Source organism: Helicoverpa zea, chromosome 2 (genome assembly GCF_022581195.2).
Source record: "Helicoverpa zea isolate HzStark_Cry1AcR chromosome 2, ilHelZeax1.1, whole genome shotgun sequence".
Taxonomy (NCBI): Eukaryota; Metazoa; Arthropoda; class Insecta; order Lepidoptera; family Noctuidae; genus Helicoverpa; species Helicoverpa zea.
In genome coordinates, this window is record NC_061453.1 from 427,316 (window position 1) to 451,079 (window position 23,764).

A 23,764-nucleotide genomic window follows, 5' to 3' on the forward strand; every position below is an offset into this window, starting at 1 on the left:
ATTGGGATAACAAAAATAAACACAAAACTGAACATCACCACCTCACTTTTCCTCAGGCAAATATAACTCCAAAACCATATCTGTGTTTGCATTCCCGCTGAGCTGAAACTCTTAAACTATTTAATTACGAAAATGTATGTCTCGCTGCGAGCTTTGCGCTTAATTTTCATATAGGTAATTGTCATAGGTGGGCGTCGCCATCGCACCTGTCTGCCGGCCGCCCGTTCCATTTCCGTGGAACATTGAAACGTGGGAATCCGACGCCGAGAGACTTGCATCCTTCCGGACACAACACCGGTAAAACATAAAGACATCCATTTCGCGTCAAACTCCGAGTAAGAAACGTCTATGAATATCGACATGATTTGATAGTGATCGATGTGCCTTGTGCTCCTTATGACGACTTGACGTCAGCAGTCGCGATGACACGCATCTGATAACTTCTTTGTTTGACTGCGAGTCAAAATAATGAAACACTGTCCTTATGTAAATATTTGATTCAAGATTTTAAAATCAAACCTTATCAGAAGGTTAAATACCAATACATTCTTACAATGATATACTGTGTACTGTATTACTTCAAACATCATGTGATAATAAGGTAATCTGTATAAACATGGCGTCCATAATAGTGTACACAAACACATTTAAGACACCGGCATCCATTCATCACAACTGGGCGACATTACCTCCGCGTTTCATGCGCGTACGCATACGCTCACAGCACGTAGCACGCACGTGTGCAGTCTCAAGGGTCTAATACCATATTCATATGTTAAAGCTGTTCTAGGAACCAGTCGCATATATTAATTCGCTATCGGTCAGCGTGCTTTATAATTTTTTTAATAATCGATTCCGCCGTGACGGTTATATCGAGTTATCAGTTTGTCATACAGCCGATAGCAACATCCGTGAAGTTCATTGTTCAACTTTAAAAACCATAAAAATAATTATGCTACAGATCGTTCTGGAGTCGGATTTTTTATTGAACAGGGCAATAAATTGGTATAAATATGGATATGATTTAAATACATGTTGAACTGAATGACATTTAAGTGAACTCTAGCAGCATTTAATAAGTGTCACATCCTCCGTGCGACAGATTTATCGCTCTATCACGGGCGTTTGAAAAAACACATAGGTACATAATGCAGCGGATGTCACCGAAATAGCCGCCTAACGAATGCAGCCCGGTGGACGCGCTGGACTGGCTTTGATCTCCATCTTTTATCTTAGATTAATAGACAACAAAATGCCTATTAGGTTATCAAAATATTTTTATAACCCAATACATTTGATACATCTGTACATCACGTTTAGGCTTTACAAATTCGGAAAATAAGTAAATCCCCTTTCTTCACAACTTCTTTAATTTGAAATGTCACAGTCACACAGTCACAGTGCTTTTACATGCGTGTGAATAGAAAAGGATCCTGATGTCAATCGAAGTTTCATATATCCGATAGGAGCACTAAGCTCCACTATGAATCGATGGGTGTTGAGCCGGTGAAGCTGCGTCGTGTCTGACTTGTCACAAGTACCGTACGTGCTCGAATGGTCGCAAGTCGCAGAGTCGACGACCTTTCCGCGTTTCCTGTTTGTCTTGTTTATTTAGTTGTGCTGTTAGGTAATACGTGCTCATACGTAAACTAGTTATTGTGAGTTATTTTTAATATGAGGTCAACTAGATTATAAGAGTACGCTAAGAGTAGCCGTGATGGCAGTCTCATCATGTGATGGCGAAAATTTGAAGGCAAAGCGTATCTGAGGTGAAAGGCTGGTTGAACAGAGGTTAATGCTGGAATTAATTAGCTTAGGTAGATAAAGTTTAAAGCATCTGTCATGAAAAGGAAATACTAATAAGAAGATTTCATTATTTTCACAAAGAGTTCCGACTCCTGTTAGCAAAGATAGTGGTGAATATGCAAGCAATGCATAGCAAGTGACTTTTCATTTAGCTCACAACGTGGAATCGACGACGACTGTTCAATATTCATTGTAAAAGCTGCGGCGGAAACATAAAGCTATAAATGTGAAAGACTCCGTTAACTTAATTTTCACATTTCACCAGCCACAAAGAGACTGTCACTAAGAGATAGTGTAGTGCTAGAGAATAATAGTAAATTACATGCAATCCCACAGCGCAATTCAAGGAATATCAAATTACCAGCGAGCCCGGCGCCATCGGCTCATAGGACTTAAAAACGTCCTCCTCGCGCACGTTTGAGGACATATTTATTTGTAATGAAGAATTTTATAACCTAGGATTGCTTACGTCGTCCTTATTCAGCCACTACCAAATCCTTTTCCCTAAAACTAATTTATTTGTGTGGGAATCTCATTCCTTGCTTTGATAATAAACATCTAATTGTACATGATCAGGTTTATTTGGACATAAGTCCATAGAATAATGGAGACGTCGGGCCCGGTAGCAAAACAACGAAAACAACAATAAGTCCGGTCTGACCGGTGGCGTTCGGCAATCGCTGGCCACGGCGCGCATCCATGATGACATCCCAACATGTACACGTAATAAGTTCACTGGTTCAACTGCAAACTGCATCTAACATAGAAGTGTTTATGGTCATTATGGTAAACGTATTCACTATTATACAACAGTAAAAGTACGTAATGTCTTCTAATTAAAGCAGTTGACATGTCACAATATTTTGAGCATCCAAGGGATTTGTCTCATCCAATTAAAGAAAACTAGAAAAATTCGTAAGACTTGCAAGAGCATACCAACTTGAGTAACCAACCACCGAAGCAATATTTAGCCTACATTACTACTGGTCTGCACAATATTATCGACCATGATTGTGCTATCGTATGATCGCATCGCAGTTATTTTTTTGTTGTATTCTGTAACAAGTTTGTAAGGCCGTTCTCGGAGTTATTGGCAATAACTCGCCAGCTTAGTAACTGCTGAACACTCGCATTCAAACTTTGTTACGAATAAAACATGTATTTTATTGTTTATCACATAAAAAAAAACTATTTTTCTGCAGGAAAAAACTGTACTATATTTTTTCTATTGTTATTTCATAACGCTAGCATATACATTTTAGCAAGCAAACAATTCTAACTGGTTGAAGTAATGTCATGAAAACTATAACCACACTTGATCTAATCCAGACTCGTTAAGAAATCGTAGTAAATCACAAACGTGATCAATTTTAGCTTTGTCCTAGTTTCGCTCGCGATAAAAATCAAAAGATTTTCTAAAGCCAATTTATAGGACGTTACGAAATATAAAAATAACGAGATATTTATCAATATGAAAGAGATCTAAAGAGCCAAAGTAAACATGAAAGGGGAAGTTATTGTAACAAAGTAAGGAGAGAGAATGTTTGCCGCGGATTGGGCAAGCGCGGCAATGGTGGAGTTGCCAAACGGTGGCATCATTGCGACATGAGAATTGGTGCACGATGCGACTGGCAATTACTCGCCTACTGTAGCCATCGATCAGACTAATGGACTAGGTATGTATATTTTATAAATAAAAGATACGTGGTGTCCTGTTTCAATCTTAAAGGAGATAAAAAGGTACCTAGTCTTTAATAAATTACCGTTACAACTGATATGGCATTCAATCCTAAGAGCATTCATAACATTGGTAAAATCTGCCTAAAATAAACGATAAGAACAATCCAACAAGTAATGTTGGATTTTAAAAACCTATGCTTACCTATTCAAAAATCCGGTTCTAGTGAAATGGATGCTGTTTTTATGTGTAGCATTTAACTTGTATCGTTTTTTGCTAAGAGTATCAAGTCCTCGTCCCACACAAAAACTGTTCACGTCTAAACACTGCGCGTGTATGCTTTTTGCGAACTTCGAAGCGTGTTGACAGCCGATGCGCAGGCGCCGCGCCGTTATCTCTCACTGTTCAGAGAAAACTTGTTCAACAGATACATGGACGGACGCGGTATAAACAACCTGCTGGCTTTTGAGAAATAGAGGAAATATAAATAAGGATCTGAAGAAAGTGGGCCAAACCGTCATAGATAACTTATGCAGTAAATAATTATAGCGCACGTATGATGTACGTACTCTTCGGTTTAATTAAAACACCTGGGACATGAAGCTTCTGTACGTAATTATTTAGTAGGGTAGTGTATGCATTTAGATAAGGTCAGCAGGTTAATAATAATGATGTTAACGTGATGGCTGATAAGGCCGGCGGCCGGCTGCCCGGAATTGACTTAAATTAGTTTGGAACCGCTTGTCTAGCTAGTTTAACTATGTACTTCACGCTTTACTAGGCCGATGCTCTTTAATTATAACACTGGAGTTGGCAATAAAATTATATTTAATAATACCCAAAGGAAAATTCAACAAAATCTTAAATGGTTAAGATTACGTGTCAGGTTATCCAAATTATGAAATGAAATGGAGTATGGTAACCAATGTATTGTTTAAACTGGTATTACGTGTATGAATGTGTAAACAAATACATCATTATACGATGTAGAAACAGACGCGAATATTTAGGGCGAGCGTGGATATGTTCACGCATGGTCGACAGTGGGCCGGCAGCGGAATGCCGTCCGAGCGCCCATCGCAGGCCCGCGCTGATTTACACGCGTCTTTACTGACACCAGATACGGCACCGCCGAGTAATATAATACTCCCTGTGTACCGCCACTTGGACGCATATTACATTATAAATGCTCAGACCACTCGAGATAAATGTGGCTCACATCAAGCAATAACTACGTCGATAAAATATCAATTAAAGAACTGGTTTTGGAAGCAACATTAGCTCGCACGCAGTAGGTTAGCTAGGCACCATGTGATTAAGGATCTAATACGACGACTAAACTAACCGTTTCGTGGAAACTACTGAGCACCTGTCGGGTCACTGCACGGCTTGAACATTTTACATTCAGGAGCAAATCTACTGTTACGATAACTAGGTGTCTACACAATAAAATTGCGAGAGCTTAAATTCTCGTTGTGACTTTTCCGAGTAAAAGAATTTTCTTCAGTAAAGTGAACACACGTCAGGGCACATTTGCGAGGCGCTCAGCAAGTCGAGTTTATTGCTTGCCTACCCTCGTTTAGAGTCGTTGTGCCGGGGGATGTGCACACATATTATTGTTAACATTTTCACATTATACTGCAAACAACAAATAGTTGGAGTGATATTTGGCCTCTGGTGACGTAAGAAGCTTTGCCTTGTTGGTTTAGGATTGTGTGAAGTCGTCATTGTTTCCGTTCTGAGCCGCTTATTTGATGTTTGTGCAAGAAATGTGTTGTAATAATTTAATTATTTTAATGAGCGTAGGATTAAATGAGGATCGAAAAGTAAATAATAACTTGAGATAAAACGCATGTCAATGCACGTGCAATCTGATAGTATTCTAAATATAGTTTGTGGTTTTTAACCTCAGCTGTTTTTCTTACACTGCTTTACACTTAGGGCGGAACTGTAGGTTTTAAGAAAGTGAGCTGCACTGATTTCTTGCAATTGGACAGTGAAACCAGGCCCCTAGTTGAGTGAGATTGTATCGAATCAGTTAGCGCAGTCAGCACAACGGCGGGCATGCGGAACGCGAGCTTTTTACTGAGAATCTGCACCACGCGCTGCAGTGAGAGCGAAGCTAATTCTTAGTTGGGACGTTCTATCTACAAAACAACAACAACAACTAACATGAAAAAAAGGGGAAATCGAATTTTCATCGTGATTCGTAAATTTTATTTATATTCTGGAAAATTTTACGTTAAAACGTATCCGCGATGAAAATTTAGTTTCAGACAGCAGACCACAAGTGTTATGTTGTTAATACCAACTAACATATTTACAATACCCACGGTAGTTGCTGTCCAGATTTACATTGCAATAATAAATAAATGCCAGAACATTTACGCCTCAATTCTCAAACTAAATTACAAATAATTTTACGTACCCGATACTTTTCCGCGTTGTTTAATTGAGCACAAATGTAGAGTATTTTTTGCAACATATTTAATAACTCATGCCAATCAATATAACAAACGTTCCCACTTGATTGGTTACAATTTATTAATGAAGTGTTACATTATCCTGTTATTTTCGGAATTATCGAATTAACAAGTTTTTTTGCAAGCGAGTGTACGCTGTCTTGCACAAATATACTTATATGTATGTGGTGTCACGGAAGTGGGAAGTGTCGATGTACACGTGGTGATCGATTAGAAACACTTCATGTGAAGCCAGTTCATAGGAAACTTCTGGAAACTCGTGTCGCAGCGAATTAGCACTTTCCTTTTTGAGATTAATGCCGCAAGGAAGCACTTCATTATATGAGCTACGACCAGAGGATAAAGAATTTACAAGTGACGAAAGTCCAAAAACGCTTACTGTTAAAATGATTTGACAGGACGAATCGTTATTTATATCGACGAATAGTTTATTTTGTTTCCCCAACATTAATTAATGGTGTTTGGTGTCGATGAACTAGCAAATTATCTTCACGCTCTATTACCACAAACCAGTTTGATTGATTAACGTCGTTCATTGTGTTTGAACAGTTACCTAACAAACACACAATTGAAGTATTGGAACAACAGGAAAAGCTCGTTTCAAATATTCAGCCTACAAATTCATTGATTAATCTAATAAGCTACAGACAACAACGGTTAAATCTCCGCAGTTATTTGGAGCTACAGAGCAACAATAAATAATTGAAAGTATCAAAACTAAGGGGTATCAACGAACTCACGTAAAACGGTAATAAAATGCACCGGAGAGTGATGAGGGTGGGGAGGGAGGGGAAAATTTCACTTTTCACGAGAGCGGCGAGTAGTCGCCGGTTACTTAACTCCGCTAATGATTAATTAATAAGCATTAATGAGTGTACGAGCGCACGCCGCCAGACCAACACACGTACATGTGACGATAGCTTGATGCCAGTGGGGACGACGACAATTGCATTCATTGTGCATGCTCGACGGATTTACCTACACATAAATTGATCGAAGCAAGCTTACCAGGGTTTCGATAAAAAACCTGCGCCAGTACGTACATATGTATTACACAATATTGTCACATTTTCGAAGCTTATTGAAAAGCGACCCTACATCAATTTGTATGTAGTATAGTAATCTATCTATCAGTATTCTAAGGTAGTAAATGTGTTTCCGCAAAGAATAAATTCAATAATCCCGTGTATATACGCACAATTCTTTATTCCGCCCGCATGTTATGAAGACGACAAAACGTGCAAAACATTTTTTTAACCCAGGTCACGCATAATATGTGGTAATAAACTCATACCTGGATAATTGAATACAGACGAGTTGTTCAATAAACATTTGGGAAAAATCCGCGAGCGCTAGAACAGAAGTGCTGTTTTACACCCACTAATGCTAATTGAAAATCTTAGATCAGGTACGAATTTAGGTCCATGAGTAAGAATCTTTAAAACAGCTTCGGAATGGATCTTGGGAATTATTCTGGCAATATCTTCGAATGACGAAGAACTATTTTTCGATGAATCTCGTGTGGGAGGACGCTCCGTCGATACTATAAATTGATTCGCATGAGCTTATTACCTAGGCGAAGCGAATCTTCTGACAATTTAATGGTAAGTACCAGCATTATTGGATTTACTCTATCTATTCGTGAGGACGCAAACCACGTATCTATTGCCTTTTCGTTACTTGATGCTGAGCTAAGAAATCCCAAATAAATCATTTTTACTACTTTCGCTAAAAGAAATAAGTATGATGATTGGACAGCACGCATGTTTTCATTTACCGCGCGTAATATCAAATGTGGTCCAACAGTTACGGCAATTACCCCGACTTGCGACTCCACTCGTAATGTCATTACGCAGATTGGAACTATCAACGTGTCGTTAGGATAGCAAAGCTTACAAAATAACAAGCAACTGCTAACAATGTTTGCCTTGTGGATGTTGAGTGTTCCCAGTAATCAAGATTCTTGTAACCACTCAAGCACTCGTCTGTATATACCTATGTAAATATTTCTACGTAATTCATATCTAGAATATCAATGAGCACTTTATTGTTGTTCGATTTGTGCATCTGTATCAATACACGCTGCTAAGCTGGATGGGAAATTAAATGCAAAAAGATAAAAAGACTATAAAGCAGAAATCATTAACGATAACGAAACCATTAAACATAATAATCAGGTGATCGAATGATGTATTAATGACGTAGATTAAAGCTGCGGAAGAAGACAATGTGCTCATTAAAATTTGATGACAAACCTATTTTCGAAATTGATCATATTTTTGCAATAAAATGAAGGCCAAATATATACTTTCAAGTTGTGCAACAGTACCCGAAGAAGCAAACATACAGCTTGTACAAGCGAACATAATATGGTCTACTTTATGTAGCTACTTGCTTACATACACCGAAAACCACTTAAAACGTAAAAACTTCTGATTCACCAAACCTATTTATGGGCTAGAAGCTATTGGCAACGCTGCGAAACCATTTCACATCGCCTACTTTAAAAAGTGTTTATTCGTTCATTATTTTTAATGCATACGCAACTATTCGCAGAACACGAGCTGAAGCTGATTTGTTCAAATAAATTATGTTATTCCAGGTGTAGATAAACTGTGAAATAATAATATTGCATTTAGTAGCAAGAGCAGGGAAAGCCAGAAGGCTCTACATGAGAAACTGCTACTTTCATGTGTACGGAGAAAAGCACTTTAATAATTACATCAGCGGCTCACAGCACCGCTTAATGGATTTTTTTCACGAACCTTATTAAATGACACGTGGAGTAATGAAGCCTAATAGAAAGCCACTAGTAATACGATTATCTTCATGAATATGAAAACAGTGGGTAGTAACGAGGAGCATTCAGTAATTTAATACGCCGCTCGATTAATCAGTTCAGACTAGGATCAATAATTTGGGAAAAATATTTCTTTGAGAGTCTCGGATTACTTCTATTTAACATGAAATAATGTTAAACAATTTCACCATAGGAGATAACCTTTACAACATAGAGCTCTTACAATGTCAGATTGTTTCAGCTGCATGATGTCATAATTGCTATAGACATTGCAAAGTTGACTAGCATAATATTTTTAGCAATCTAATAACACAGATGCTCTTCAAAATGAAATATTGCAAGCAGTATAAAGGTCACAGATAAGTCCGCAGAGAAAAGCCCAGATGTTATGTAAGGACTGCGCATGCGCAATGCCAGATGAGTGTAACCTTTTCGGCTAGAAGCTCATTTAGCTAGCATTGTACGAGAATAATGAGCTCTTAAGCAATTAAGCACGTTAAAAATGTACAGTTTGCACCACGGCCGGAAACTGGAGCTCAAGTTGCGAGTAAGAAGATCGAGACAAGAATCGCCATTTTATGTTCAAGCGGAGTACAATCATTGTAAACAAGGTAAATAAAGACTTTCACGTGAATCCCAAACAAAAGTACTTACTGTAAAAAACATAAGATTTATGGATGCAGATATGACACTGAACCAATTTCTGTGGACAAAGTTTCCAAACAGTTGCACAATGTTGCATCTGAAATCGACAAATCGCAGATAACGAGGTGCTCCATTCACTGGCGACAAAGCGACCGCAAATTATACTTATAATATCGCATGCACTATACTCTAATTATCGTCATATCTGTTTGTGTTTACACGCTCGCGTGACTACTTACTATTTTTAATTGTGATTTTATCGACACGCTCTTTGGCTGCTATCTTTTCATACGTACTTAGTGTGCGAGGACCGTCGCTATTGTTGTGAACCGTATCGGTGGAAAAGTTAGTGTATCGCTAGGATCTAAGCTTTGTCATGGTGGTTGGCGTTTGTCCACGAAGGTGTCCTTGCTCCCTGGTGCAATGCGGGCGCCATTGCCTTGGCCAAGTTGGCTGATATCGTTAATTACACCACAGCTACGGTGGGTAGATAAATCGCGAGTCTATTTATAGGTGGCACGCGCGATCTTAATGCGTGCAAAAATAAAAGCTATTGGACAATAGGTGATCTTTCATAGCCTTATTACAGTTCTGATATCTGGACCAATATAAATTTCCATTAGTCTAGCCACGCAAGCGGTACTAAAATTGCTTCTAGAAACTTTTATAAATAATCATATTTCATTGTAATTCTTATAACTCAAGGCCAGCAACATTAGAGTTGATCGTTTCCACATGTTTCATTGGGATCAAAGTGTTTTCTGCAGAAAATCATGATGATGATTCTTATTTGTTACATAGCTACCAGAACACGTACCTACACTCCGAGCACTTAAATATCCAGATTGATTGGTAGTTCGATAAAACGACATTTGTGACAAGATTAATACTCGGGAAACAAGTCATAATAACATGAGATTGCTTAGCAACGCGCAACTGATAAACAAACACACTGACTTGATGCTAACACGGCACTTATTAAATCTGTGGATTTTGCGGTTTCTACATAATTACTATAATAGACGTCGGCTAATGATACCGCTGCTAGTAAGCTGGTCTTTATCTGCGGACGGTCAACGCGTTGTTTGTTTTTGTAGAAAGTGGTTCACTTGTCGCCGACAGCCACCGCTTTACACAGACACACCTACATGTATCTACTCGCTTCATACGTAAAAAATAGAGCCTTAACAAGCTACTTTTTGACACAAATTAATTGTCTGTAATTACTACTTGGAATACTACTGTAACTCGCAGATACCAATTAATGTTTCAGGTAAGTTTCCGAGACGAGAGAGAGAGATTTATAAATAAAATAAACTTTCAAGCAGCCAGCGGCTGCGCAAGATTACCACAGCAAGTGACAAAAACAAGCAAACACTGCGCACCACAAAAAGTAAGAAAAAACAAACGATTAATTTGTGTAAAGAACAAAAGATGGTTAATGAAAACAAAATGTCGGCGGTGACGTGCTATTGTAAACAATGGAGCGAGCCAGTTTATAAATAAACTTGCTCTATTATTAGTTGAATTCATAGTTGATGGCCAGATGCAATTTGCGAGAGCAACTTTTATGGCAAAGAGTGCTAGTGAGCACATGGTACAGAGCAATTTTCTTTGAAACTATGAAGGGCACTTGTAACTATGATATGATAATTCTACTAATAGGCATGATGACAGTAATCAAAAATCATTAAAATAATATATTTATTAAATAAACTTGAAGCTTGGAATATAAAACGCGCATTGTTTTCTTTATTAATAATGTGATTAATATGTATTTTTATAAAATAAAATTACGAAATAAGGCAATCCGCCATGATATCTTGAACACCAATCAGAGCTCGTGACGTCACCTCTCAAAACAACTCGCGCGAAAGCGCGCGAACGTCACATTTCGTTATTGTGAACTTCCACTGCGATCTTGGTTTTAAATTAATTAATTGTTTATAACACGAGTTATGGAGCCCGGATTTATCAAGGCAAACAGCGCTAATTTGCCTAGAATTGATATCATAATGCTGGGAGAGTTTTTGGCATCAAATAAAGATTTTTGTTCAGCTGAATTTAGAAATGTTAAAACTTCCATGTAAGTATACTAGTTTAATTAAAAAACTTCCATGTAAGTGTATTAGTTTAATTAAAAAACTTCCATGTAAGTGTATTAGTTTAATTAAAAAAACTTCTATGCTAGAATCTAAAGAACTATGTAATAACTTATGTACATCAAAGTGATCTTCACAAAAATAAAGTTGTACCCTGGGCAATATTGTTTTTGAATCTCGCCATGCAAGTTTAAGCCACTTGTTTCGTATTTTTTTATTGTGAGGAACGTACACAAATAACTTATCAGGAGTTGTTTTGGATGTGTTCTTACACTGGGGGACCCCACAACACCTATGCACTTTCGAATTCATATTTAATAACACAAAAAACTTAATTATTGCACGAGCGTTGTTTACTTGCGTCTTGTAATTTCAGTCGTGACGTCACAAGTGACGACATGACACTGACAAGCGTTTTCGCGCCGGATTCAAAGTGGTCAGAGAAAAATGCAATTATGTGATAAAAAAACTTCGCATTTTCTTAAAATTAATAATTTTTCATATAAAATAGACGTATACCTACATCATACAAAGGAATTTAAAAATTTGTCATCATGCCTATTGTACAATAATCCCTTAGCGAAGAAGTCGGAATAATTGGCACCAGCACGCGTGAGGTGGAACGTGGATAAAGCAGCATGCTTGCAGCGAGTTTTGATTGTTTTCCACTTTGTGACATACTTACTTAAACAAAATCACTGAATCTGCTGTTACAGGTATATCTAAATAACATTGCTTGGAGACTGAGATGTACACAGTAAATACTTGTTGAATGTTAGCAGTGGTTGTGAAAACAGAAAGTCATTCAACCCGTGCAGTAAGGTGGCGGTTCTTATCTGGGTGAGGAATTCCACACCCGCGTGCTAAACGCCAGGCCGCGCCATTAAACATTAATAACTATTCACAATATATTATTAGCGCGGTTTATCTCTCAAATTGGCGTTTAGAAGAAAACTAATGATTAAAATTCTTGCATCATTTCTATCGCTTTCGATTTTTTTCCCATACTCATAATCAGTTCTGAACGTTGAACGCAATAAATAATTTGAGAATCAAGTTTTGTAGTAGGTCAAATGTCAAAGGCAGCGTTATCTGTGTTACGCAAGCTTCCTCAAAAGCTAAAGTCATTTGATAGCGTTATCCTAGCTGGATAGGCGTGCAGTGCCAGTGATTGGCTGGTAGCGAGCAGTCAATTGTTCAGCTAGAGGACGGGAGTCGGCTGGTCGCCGGACGCCTCCGCATTCCACCTCTCCCCTACACCCGATAACTGCTGACTTCCCACAGGCCAGCCGGGATGCAGCGAATACATTAGCTCTACATTTTTATGCAACACCAAAATTTGACATAAAATTCCAGATATGACCTGTTATACTCCGAACATATCACATGATTGATTGAAAACATTGACTTGTTACATTTTTGTCCAGATAATCCTTCAGTTCGTGCCTGAATGTGCCCTACATATGTACTTCATTATATGCTCACGACTAGAGTCGGGAGCCATTATAATTGGCTCCGATAGATTCGAGAGCATTTCCCTATTAGGATTAGTAGTCCCCGCATGACTATTTGTAATAAATTGGAATGAGTTGGCAACTTACTGTTAGTAATCGGAGCCTGATGAGATAATGATAAGATTAGTAGGCCAGCAGCATGTTGTAATTTTGATACAAAAAATATTTGATCAGATGTAATAAAGCAATGCAAGCTGCAATCATAAACTCAGTTGTATTGGCGTGATAAGAGTACAGAAAGAACCAACACGTGCATACAGTTTTTCACTGCCAAGTTCTGCAACACTTTATTTAATTCACTTCCTGGACTTAGATTGCCTTTAACAACTGCACAATGAAAACATAATTACGAACATAATACAACGCTGGTATGCTAATATTACCCAGTTGCCATTTGCACAGGAATGGATTGGAGTCGCTCGGCGCTCAATTATTGCCGATAGCAACACTAACACGTATCGGAAGCGCACATGGTCACACTTATCTGCGGCGACTCGGAAACTCATTGATACGACTGCTACATCATAAGGAAGTTACGTGTCGTTAACTATATTTGTATCAAGTGTTATCTATATTTGTATCAACCGTTTTGGTGCTATGATTGAACCAGTATTAGACAAAATGTTCCGAGGAAATATCAGAATCAAACAATCATCACTTTTTGGTTACTTGTTAGATGCAAAATATTTTTTTACAGAAAATTGGACACGAGTGGCAATCCTTATGTTCTGATCATGGTCAACTGAGGACAGCAGCACTGAGCGAGAAGGATGTGCCAATCGAAGTGCGAAGTGGTGACCGATGGGTAACGAGGCACTGGGAGCCGTGCTAAATATGATGCCTGTCCGGCGCTGCTGCCGATTGGATAACGAGCGTCCGGTCGCCGGGCGGACAACACCAGAATCCTCGGATACACCTAATACATTTCCATGCACTTTGCCCTCAGCGATATCGTATTTCAGTTAACAAAAACCAACAATTATTTTCAATACTTTTAGGGATTGTTCACACCAAACGTATTGTCCGCCGCTGACTGTGAGTATACTCACTGTCTGCCCCAGTGTGAACGTCGACTCAATCTGCAGTACGCGTACTCACCAAGCCGACAATAGGCTATAGCGTACGATGCGCTACATGTGTGAACAAAAGAATAGGCTCGTGTAGGTTCACACTAGATGCGTACGCTGAGCGGCTGACTATTCTACACATAAAAGAGCTCAGTATTTGAAGTTGCTCGTAGTATTTTATAAACGATAAAACTAGCGTAATTTATTTTTTTCAAATCAGACGTTTTACTGATATTTCAATTAAATGATGCGCATTCAGAAAGTTGCCATTTGCGAAGCTCTAGAGGAAGACGAAAATAATAAAAAGAAGAGATTGTGGGTACATCCCTTAAAGGACAATGGGCACTTTGTATGGGATTTGGTACCCGCTCCAACAGTAACGTATGATATATCATTAGAAAGGTATTTACGTGAACAATAATAAAAACTATGGGGCTTGCCTCAATTAGCTGTCCGATCCGAGTAACGATAAAAATTAAATCGACTTAGAAACAAGTATGTCATCCATATATGCAAATTCATTAAGAGGCATATGTCGTCAGTATAATAATTTTAAACTCAGTTAATAGACATCTTAAATTGTTTGAGATACACTCTATTATAATCTAAAGGTTGTAATAGTCTATGGAGTCATACTACGGAAACACAATCGTCATCTGATTTGACAAAAGTTCAAAACATTTCTGAAAACACAACTAATCATTTTAGTTACATACTATCTTTAAACATACTGACTTCCATGTACCTACACATTATATGAAATAAAAAAAAAAAACCTGTTATTAAAACACGATAATCATTAAACATTAATTGATTGTAAATACTGAAAGACTTTCATCAAATACATAAGCTATATTCTGCGTGAACTGCAAAGGTTTGCACACAGACTTTTTTTAAAGCAGTGGGCAGGCAAACATTCTAAGAAGGCCAAATTCTTGTTTTTTTGTTACTTAACCAGTTTTTATTCAATACAGTTGGATTTAAGAACTACATCTACGTTGATGATTTATGAACATTATACATTCTATTAGTCGATGTCACGCGAAATGGACAAGGAATTGGGACTAGTCGTCATAGTAAACATTTTTTGGCTTGCCAAGACCTACGCAATGGTACTAGAATCAACACTGTTGGACAGGGTACCAAAACGCCCATCGTCCTTTGAAGAAATGTTTTCTTGGTCAATTTCATACTTTATATTTCGAATATAGACTTTATCCAAATAAGTTCAAGAAATATTTTCGTATGACAGTAAAACATTCGATGAGTTACTATCTTTAATACGTTTAAGTTTATATAAAAGGGACACTAATCATCGACGTGCTGTACCGAGGCGCGGCGGTGCGTACGCGGCGGAGCGGCGCTATTCGGCAACTGCGTCCGCGTAGCCAATCCGCGTCCGCCGTGCATAGTCGCGTAGTTAAATAATCGGCCACTGAGAGTCAGCTACAACAGACGACGTAACAGCGTATAGTCGGTTCGGTGTGAACGACAATTTCAATATATATGGAAAAGCAATAAACTGCGTAATGTAGCGCGTGGTGCGCCAGGAACCGGGGATCCTCAGGATATTAAATTAAAACATTCAGTAATAACTTTAACTTTGCGTTTATTCGCTGACTCGGGGGTGAAGTGACATACTTCAATATATAAAAACTATTCTATTTCTATTTATATCATTGTCCGGCCAGTATCAATTACAATTCATAAAACCTACTTCTAATCTACTTCAGTACTACATCTCTACAGTAACGCGCGCTCACAGTCAGCGGCCGACAATACGTTTGGTCTGAACGATGCCTTACTAACCACCAAATTGTTGTTGATGGTAATATAAATGACTTGACATTTTTTTATCACGATCATCAATTTCAATTTGGTAAAACACCATATAATTATAGGTAGTATGTTGAACATGTACACGCGAGTGAACACCTAGACAATTTGCTACGCGTGGGTGGCTTATATCATCACCAAGTTACTTCGGAATGACAGAACTTGCGGAAAATATATAAGTTGTATACCTATAATAATAGTGATGATAGCGATTACACTACAACGCCCCTTGCATAAAACATTAGTTGCAGAAAAATCACTGCTTCCTAAAGATGGACAGTTTCATTTAATGAATATCTTCTCCGGAATTCGACGTCCGAAAGAGAGCCAAACTTCTGACAGTTATATAATTCGGAAGTAAATAAAATTTAAGATTTGTACCAAGTTCCTGGCTGGCTTTGAGTCCGTGTTTTAAAAGTAAGTAATGCAGCAAAGATCCAAATTGCTCAAACTTTTAGGAAAATTCTTGAAGAATCTCAAAAGAAATGAGTAAGGAACGCTCAAAACAATACAAGATCTATGAATAAAACGGCCATAACCCTGAGCTACAGTAGAGGTTCTTAACGATACATGTCTGCAAAAAAGGTCAACAGTGGCTTTTATGGCAAACATTATAACTTTGAACTTGACTTCTCTTAGGGAGGCCGGTGAAATATCTGTCGTGCGACGGTAGAATCTCGAGTTTGTACTTGGTCATAATATTCCGAAAGCCATAAAGTTTAAAAATAATTGAAAAAAAAAACGTAATGCAGTTTATATTATACAGGAATGAAGAACAATGAAATCAATTGCAGTTTATGTCACAAGTTTTATCTCGGATACGCAGAGCAGACATTTTACAGACCAACAAAATTCTATGTATGAAAAGTGCAGTACCTGCATGCATTTATTTCGATTGTAGATTTCAGTACTACCTTTATGCGTCATTCATTTTAATTAAAATTTTGCACACTATGGGGTATTCGAAAAGTACTTTACTAGGTATTGGTACTTTCAAAAAAACTTCCAACAACAATATTTGGAAGCAAAGAAACTTGAGCAACAAGTAACTCCTGTGTAACGAGCGCAATAAAGTTTTTCAGTCAAAAACTGCAAACGCGGAAATCTACGGCTGACTGAAGTAGAAGTTTTAGTTAGTATAATACATAAGGAAGAATAGCGTTGTGCAAGCGAGGTGTGGTCCAGTGCGCTGAATACGCCCCAGCGCCGTCCGACTGGATTACCAGAACTTGATTTATGAGCTGGACTACCGTCACTTGCGACAGCGATTGGAGCACAACGGACAAACAGACGACCATTATTGTATACGAGCCGTTTTGTAACATATCGCAATAATGTAGTAATAAACGACCGTCAAAGTTACTTAATCAGCACACGAAACAATCCCATTAATATTGCAAGTTCGTATCCAGCTACAAGTGGGCTTTTACTTTCATTCCCAAATATTGAGGATTCCTGTTATTTCATTGGGCTATACAAAATGTTCAAGTATATATAGAACCAAACTCGAGACATCGTATGCCAAAAATGTCAAATGGTGCTAGGAATAAATTAAGAGCTTAACGACATTGCTTTAAATTAAAATCTAACTGTAGCGAAGCTTAGTGTTATCAAATTAACATAAGATGATGTGATATTTGATTCCCCGAAATTCCAGGTCAGCGTAAACGTTTACCATAAAGTGGCATAAATATTTATCAAGTTCAAATTAACTCCGTTGTAGAGCTGCTGTAACTTTTTATCGAGCGTCGGGTAACAGTGACAACGAATCAGTCATATCATCGGGTAACGACAGGTCTACATTTAAAACAGATTATTTTTTATCGATACTTTCATACAGTGCGACAGAGTTTGATAACACCTAACGACGTGTCATTTAACTTGGAGAACGATGATAGCTCCGAATCGAATAAATGGTTATACAATGATGTGTTACTGACCTGCTAGAATGTTCTTGGAAGTTTCCGCCGTCAAGCAGGCGGACTTTGGCGAACAGCACCGCAGACACGAAAGGCACCTCAGTGAGCTCTTCCAGACAACACTGCACCCCAAACTTGTACCGCTTCTTCTTCGTCATGAAGGCCATGACGCTGCCAACATCGGGCCCTGCGCTACCGGCCCGGACTACCGCACGCCGGATTCAACCGGACACGCACAACTTATAACCAGATACAGCTGGATTATACCAGCTCCGTCACAACACTAGCACTTGCACTTCACTTCACATGTGTGTTAGCATCAACGCACGTGTAAATGAATCTACGTTAAAAATGTAAATTATAAAACATTAAAAACGACTATCTAAGTGGAGAGGTAAAGAGGAGAGATTATTTTGGCATCAGAGTCGCGTCCTCCGAGGTTCGATAGCGTGTGGTGGCCGACGACCAGTCGCATAGCTGCCGGGCTCATTAGTCTGGAATAGAGAATTGATGGTTTAGCACATTAAGATAACACAAAGAGGCACTAGCACGAACCGCAGGCTATCTGACTTAAGATACGAATTTTTTTGTGCCGAACAATACTGGTAATCGGTTCTTTTTTTGCTGATTGCCAGTCAAACAACGTTGAAGTTCTATCGCGATTATTAGGCGAACTAGCTACATGACCGAGTCTGGGAACTAGAAAATTTGGTTGAACATCAAACAAGATTAAAGACAAATGTTATAATGTAACATCTGTTGCAATGTGGAGTCCATTCGCACATATATCACTCGATTTAATTAAAATTCTGTATTTCGATTCTATAAATTAATAAAAGGCCATCTGTTGGCTTTACGGTGTGTCAAGTGACTCGAATTTATTAAGATGTCAAAGAGTAATGGTTATCAAGTCTAGCGAATTTGCATGCATTGTGAAACTAATTAGTTTTATTTGATTTTGAAATTGATGAATGAATTGATGAGCCCGACTCATTGAGAAATGTCAGGGATTTCTGCTCATTAATATTGGAACTCAGATTAATACAATAATGACCTGCTGGAAAGACAGTCTAATAGCTTGAAATTCTAGTTCGATCTAGAACGATACAACATATTAAAATCAAAATATGTAAAACAATGTAAGTGTAGTCGAATTTTGGGTTAAACTATGTTACGTAACAATCAGCTCCAGGAGACTCGTTAAAGTGTCATCGGAGTGGTGATATACCTCTATATAAAAACCCAACATATGGCTAGTTAAGAACAGAAGTGATCCAAGTAACATTTTTGACAAAATGGAGCAAAGTCGATTTTTGGGACTTTTGAGTATGAAGTGAGGTTGTGCAAAAGTAACCCAAGTGTTATTCAGTACTTTTTCAAACAAACTCTTTTATGTTACGTTTCTGTATTTCAACAAAATATTTAAATATAAACACAATTATACCAATATTTTTATCAAAATTGCATTTACTAAAGAAAAACAGCTATGAAAGTTTGAGTTATGTTTATATCTATCAAATAAAAATTATAAATTTAAAAAAACCCCCGACCCAAAAAAAAGCACGCAATTATTATGACAAAAGGTTAAAAACGCTAAACCCTATAAAAAGCAAAAAATAACTTTTAACACTACGTAAGTACCAACTAAAGCATGTCAGACTAAACTAAATTTTGTCGTGTCGGGGGACCGCTCTAATTTATTAGCCTAACGTTAGAATTATATACTACTACATTACATATACTTCTTATAACTTTTTATACGAATGTTGTAATTAGGTAGGTATCATTTGATTTATGTAAGTATTTTTAAAGGTAAAAAGCGGTCCCCCGACACGTCAAAATTTAGTTTAGTCTGACATGCTTTAGTTGGTACTTACGTAGTGTTAAAAGTTATTTTTTGCTTTTTATAGGGTTTAGCGTTTTTAACCTTTTGTCATAATAATTGCGTGCTTTTTTTTGGGTCGGGGGTTTTTTTAAATTTATAATTTTATTTTATTTCATGCTTTTTGAAGGAGCTCCTTAATTTTTCCTTCTTTCATTTAATTTCTTTTATTTTAAGATGGGGTCGCTATATGCGATCTCGGCCAAAAGAAGCTGTTTAACAATCCTCATGACAAACCAGCTCTGGGAGAATTGCACAGATTGAGAAACAACAAAGATTAACCTTTGGTCATTCTAGATTTTTAGCAAAAATATAAATCGGTTTATCCGTTTCATTCCGGCATTCCAGGGTTTCATCCGCCACATCCCATTTCCAGCATCAGGTTCTCGTCAATCAGAAACATGAAGAGAACTCGTCAAGACAAATTCAACGAGCCCAAACTCGATGGGTTTACTAAACGGCAGTTCAGGGTTACGTCTCCTATCTTCGTGTCCTAACAGCAGACCAGCTCAGTGGTTCCAGAAGACATTAGTATTTCAAATTTCAGATCCCACATATGCTTGCAAGTAAACTGAGCGTGTAACATTCCTATCACACCTAACAAACGAGCTGATGACCTTGAAGACCTGAACCGATTTCCACCAAACATAGCTTTTGCGTCGGGGGTTAACAAACATATTTTAAATCATGTGCTCAACATAATTATAATATTCATAAAAACGCATTTCTATGAATATCTCAACTTTAAAAAAATGCTACTTGGATTACTTCTGTTCTTACCTAGCCATATAATTCCTGTTTTGATTTTGCGTTTATGTCGAGTTTAGCATCTTTTTACATTTCCTATCTGAAATCGGCTTCATTGTTCGAGCTGATATATAGGCAGAGCAATTCTTAATACGAACATTACCTTCTCATCCAAAACAAAAACAACAAGTTTGTCATATAATCACATGTTCTGGCAACGACAACAAACCACATACGGCACACACTATTTCAGTATGTCATTCTTATTTAGCATAATCACAAGCATCCACGGCTCACGATCATGTTTGTTTACCAAATTAAAGTTTTATTGAAACCATATAAAAGCCAGAGTGATACCGTGAACGTCGGGATTAGCGCGTTATAAGAATCCTTACAAGTGCACTCATTTCGTTTACAATACCCATGTTCTCCAAACAAAAGACAAGATATGAAACAAAAGCAATTAGAATACGTACTGCTATTATAGTGAGTGCTGCAGTTTCAGAGGTCGGACACAAAAACGTTCTAATGAGTCAATAATGTGTTCACGTTACGAGTGGAAGTGCTCAGGTTATGCACATTATCGCAGCGGAGCAGCGCGATGCACGTCCGCGCCGCGGCGCAGTTCTCGCGTGACTGCCGAAGGGTGCCAAGTGGCAAGGACGCTAAACATTGTACATTCATACAATTTCGACTGTGCGCAAATTTGTATTCAATTTAAACGGCTAATTAATGATAATCTCGATGTCGGAGTGTCCTTGTACGATAACCAGGATTACCTTCATAATACGAGTGATAAGCTGTAGACGAAAGCCGTCCTTATCAATTGTACTGTTTTGATTGCAAGGTAACAGCTGTTATAAAGTAATCATATCATTTATGACGTGAGGGTACGGCTAATCTGAGTCGCTTAGTAAGCTACAATAGGATCCAAAGGTCTACTAACATGGTTGGTGAATGATGGGAAGATGGCAGGATGGAACATTGCCAGTTCCGAGGAGCCACCCCACCGCGTGCTCAGAACTCTTACATTGCCTGGAACAAAGACACGCGTCCATTAACTTTATGCTATAAACTACTTATTTCTATAATTTCTGAGAAGTGTTTTTCCATTTTAAGACATCCTGCAATGCCGCTTTACTTGAATAAACTAAAAAAAATGTAACTCAATTGGTGTTTGAACTTGCAATTTTTTTGTTAATGGCTCTCAGTTCACAGGATTTTACTTTTGTTTCCTATGAGAAATAGGGTTAGGAATTTTTAATATCAACTTGTTCAACTGTTTTAATTTTATAGATTCGAAGTGGAACGCCAGAATATTTGAAGAGTCGTCGTCCAAAGGCGTTTGGTTAACAAGAGTAATTGTTCTCCTTGAGTCAGGTATGCCAGACCTCTCAATTTCAATCTTTCATAACTAGTTCAATCAGAACTGACGGGCGCTGCTTTATGGCTTCCGTCGAGCCTTTCAGATATCTTCGGCGAGGATGCGGCTAATAATCTTAATGCGTGTTACAGGCGCACGTACAAAATCTTATTTAATTGCACCAATTGGCTGATCAGGCGATTGACGGCCTTGAGGCGCGCGGGGGTGCGTGTGCGCAATTGACCCGGGGCCACAGGTTAGAGGTGCCCCAGCAGATTCGCACCCACTCGGACAACAATTAAAGACGTGGTGTCACCTATTATATCAGGGCTATTTTCAGACTTCACTCAATTAGCGCAATGAAATGTCAATTGAGAGAAGTTGGTACTTTGTGTAGTAAGTACTTGCTCCAAATGTACTTTTCCTGTTTTACGGTAGAGTTAATTAAGCACAGACTATGTATGTCACATGTATTTGTATGTCGTTACTTATGTGTGGAAGTATATCTAACGGTTGTATGCATATGAGTTTATGAGCTGAGGGGACCCTTAAAACACGAATTGTACATAATCCCACATATCTTTCTGATCTCTAAAAATTGTTTACGCATACCGATCTATACGTGAGGGCATAATAAAACTTTATCCAGTAGCATTGGACATAAAACAGCGAGTATGCTATAGGCACGCTGTTAGACGGGGCTGGCTATGCGCCAACGTAAGCCTTTGCCGCCGTCACCTTGACTGTCCCTAGCAGCGCCCCTAGGGCCCCAGCCGCCATAAACATACCGGAATAGACAACGTGTACTTATACCATATGCCACTACAATTCCAACACATGTTGGGATTATAATTCCAACACATGTTGGGATTATAATTTTTTATTAGTTGTCCAGACATGAAACGAAGTAGATATTTGTTATTATAATTCAAACGAGAGTCTGTGCAGATAAAATTGTACAAAGTCGTTGAATGGCGACTGGTTATCGAAGCTAGTTATTTGGGCGTCCATGTTAATTTGCGTTCATATGTGGCGTTACACATTATGCTATCTGGTCTGGTATGTCGACGGCGCCAGCGGAGTGCAGATAACATGCAAATAGCAGCCGGCGCCAAATTACCGGCTAATGAGTCCTCCCGCCTGCCCCTCCGGCTAACTTGACACGGGGCTTAAGCTACGCACACACGCATTAATCCACACCGATCAATGAGATCTAAAGTGATATTAATCTCGGGAAGTGTTTAAATGCAAATGTTACTACCAACAGCTTCCTAAGTTTCGATTTACCATCACGCTCCGGATTTCTCATTATTAAATTAGAATTTAATTATAAACACGTAATGATTAACGTTTCAAAGCATAAATAAAAACAAGAACTTTATCAGTGTCTTAAATAGATTTCCGCAGTCATATGCAATATTTTCAGTGGGTTTACGATATGAGTTCTTTCATGGGTTAAATGCAAATTGGAGCGTAAGAATATATTTATTACCTACACGTTGCACAAACTTCGTAATGACTTATTTAGCACAATATTAGTAGTGGAGCAGCAATGTGCGCACGGCCATGCTCGGCTGCACCAGTTTGGGGTGAACGATCAATCTGTCAGACGTGCTCGATTGGACATCGATTTAGCACGGGATGACGAACGCTTTTGTAATACTCAAGTAAGCGCCGCACTTCGTGGTTGTCACGGTTTTTTTTTCATAACTGACCTTACAAGACCTACAGACACCTTCGTTTGCAAAAACAATGACAAATGCTTTCTTATCATCATCATCAGAAAAAGATATCATATAATTTGAGTATGTCGAAAATGATGATTCCGTTTTTTAGAACTTTTAGGAAAGGAGACTTTTTCTAAGAGTTTTTCAAACAAACAACTAGGGACAACCTTGACTTCTGGTTACTGTCATACGACT

At 38.2% G+C, this 23,764-nt stretch overlaps 1 protein-coding gene across 4 annotated transcripts in view; it reads right to left on the reverse strand.

The window, feature by feature from the left end:
- LOC124637721 (protein FAM102A) overlaps positions 1–23,764 on the reverse strand; it is a 69,862-nt gene that overhangs the window by 29,915 nt on the left and 16,183 nt on the right. For 2 of the 4 annotated variants that reach the window (XM_047174377.1, XM_047174352.1), the window contains exons 2-3: positions 21,426–21,514; positions 17,872–18,344 (exon numbers count right to left, since the gene is read on the reverse strand). In XM_047174377.1, coding sequence (XP_047030333.1) covers positions 17,872–18,017 — 146 coding nt within the window. In that variant the 5' untranslated portion in view covers positions 18,018–18,344; positions 21,426–21,514. Of the gene's footprint in view, positions 1–17,871; positions 18,345–20,955; positions 21,116–21,425; positions 21,515–23,764 lie in introns of those variants that run through there. The other 2 variants (XM_047174361.1, XM_047174369.1) reach the window with 2 other exon arrangements.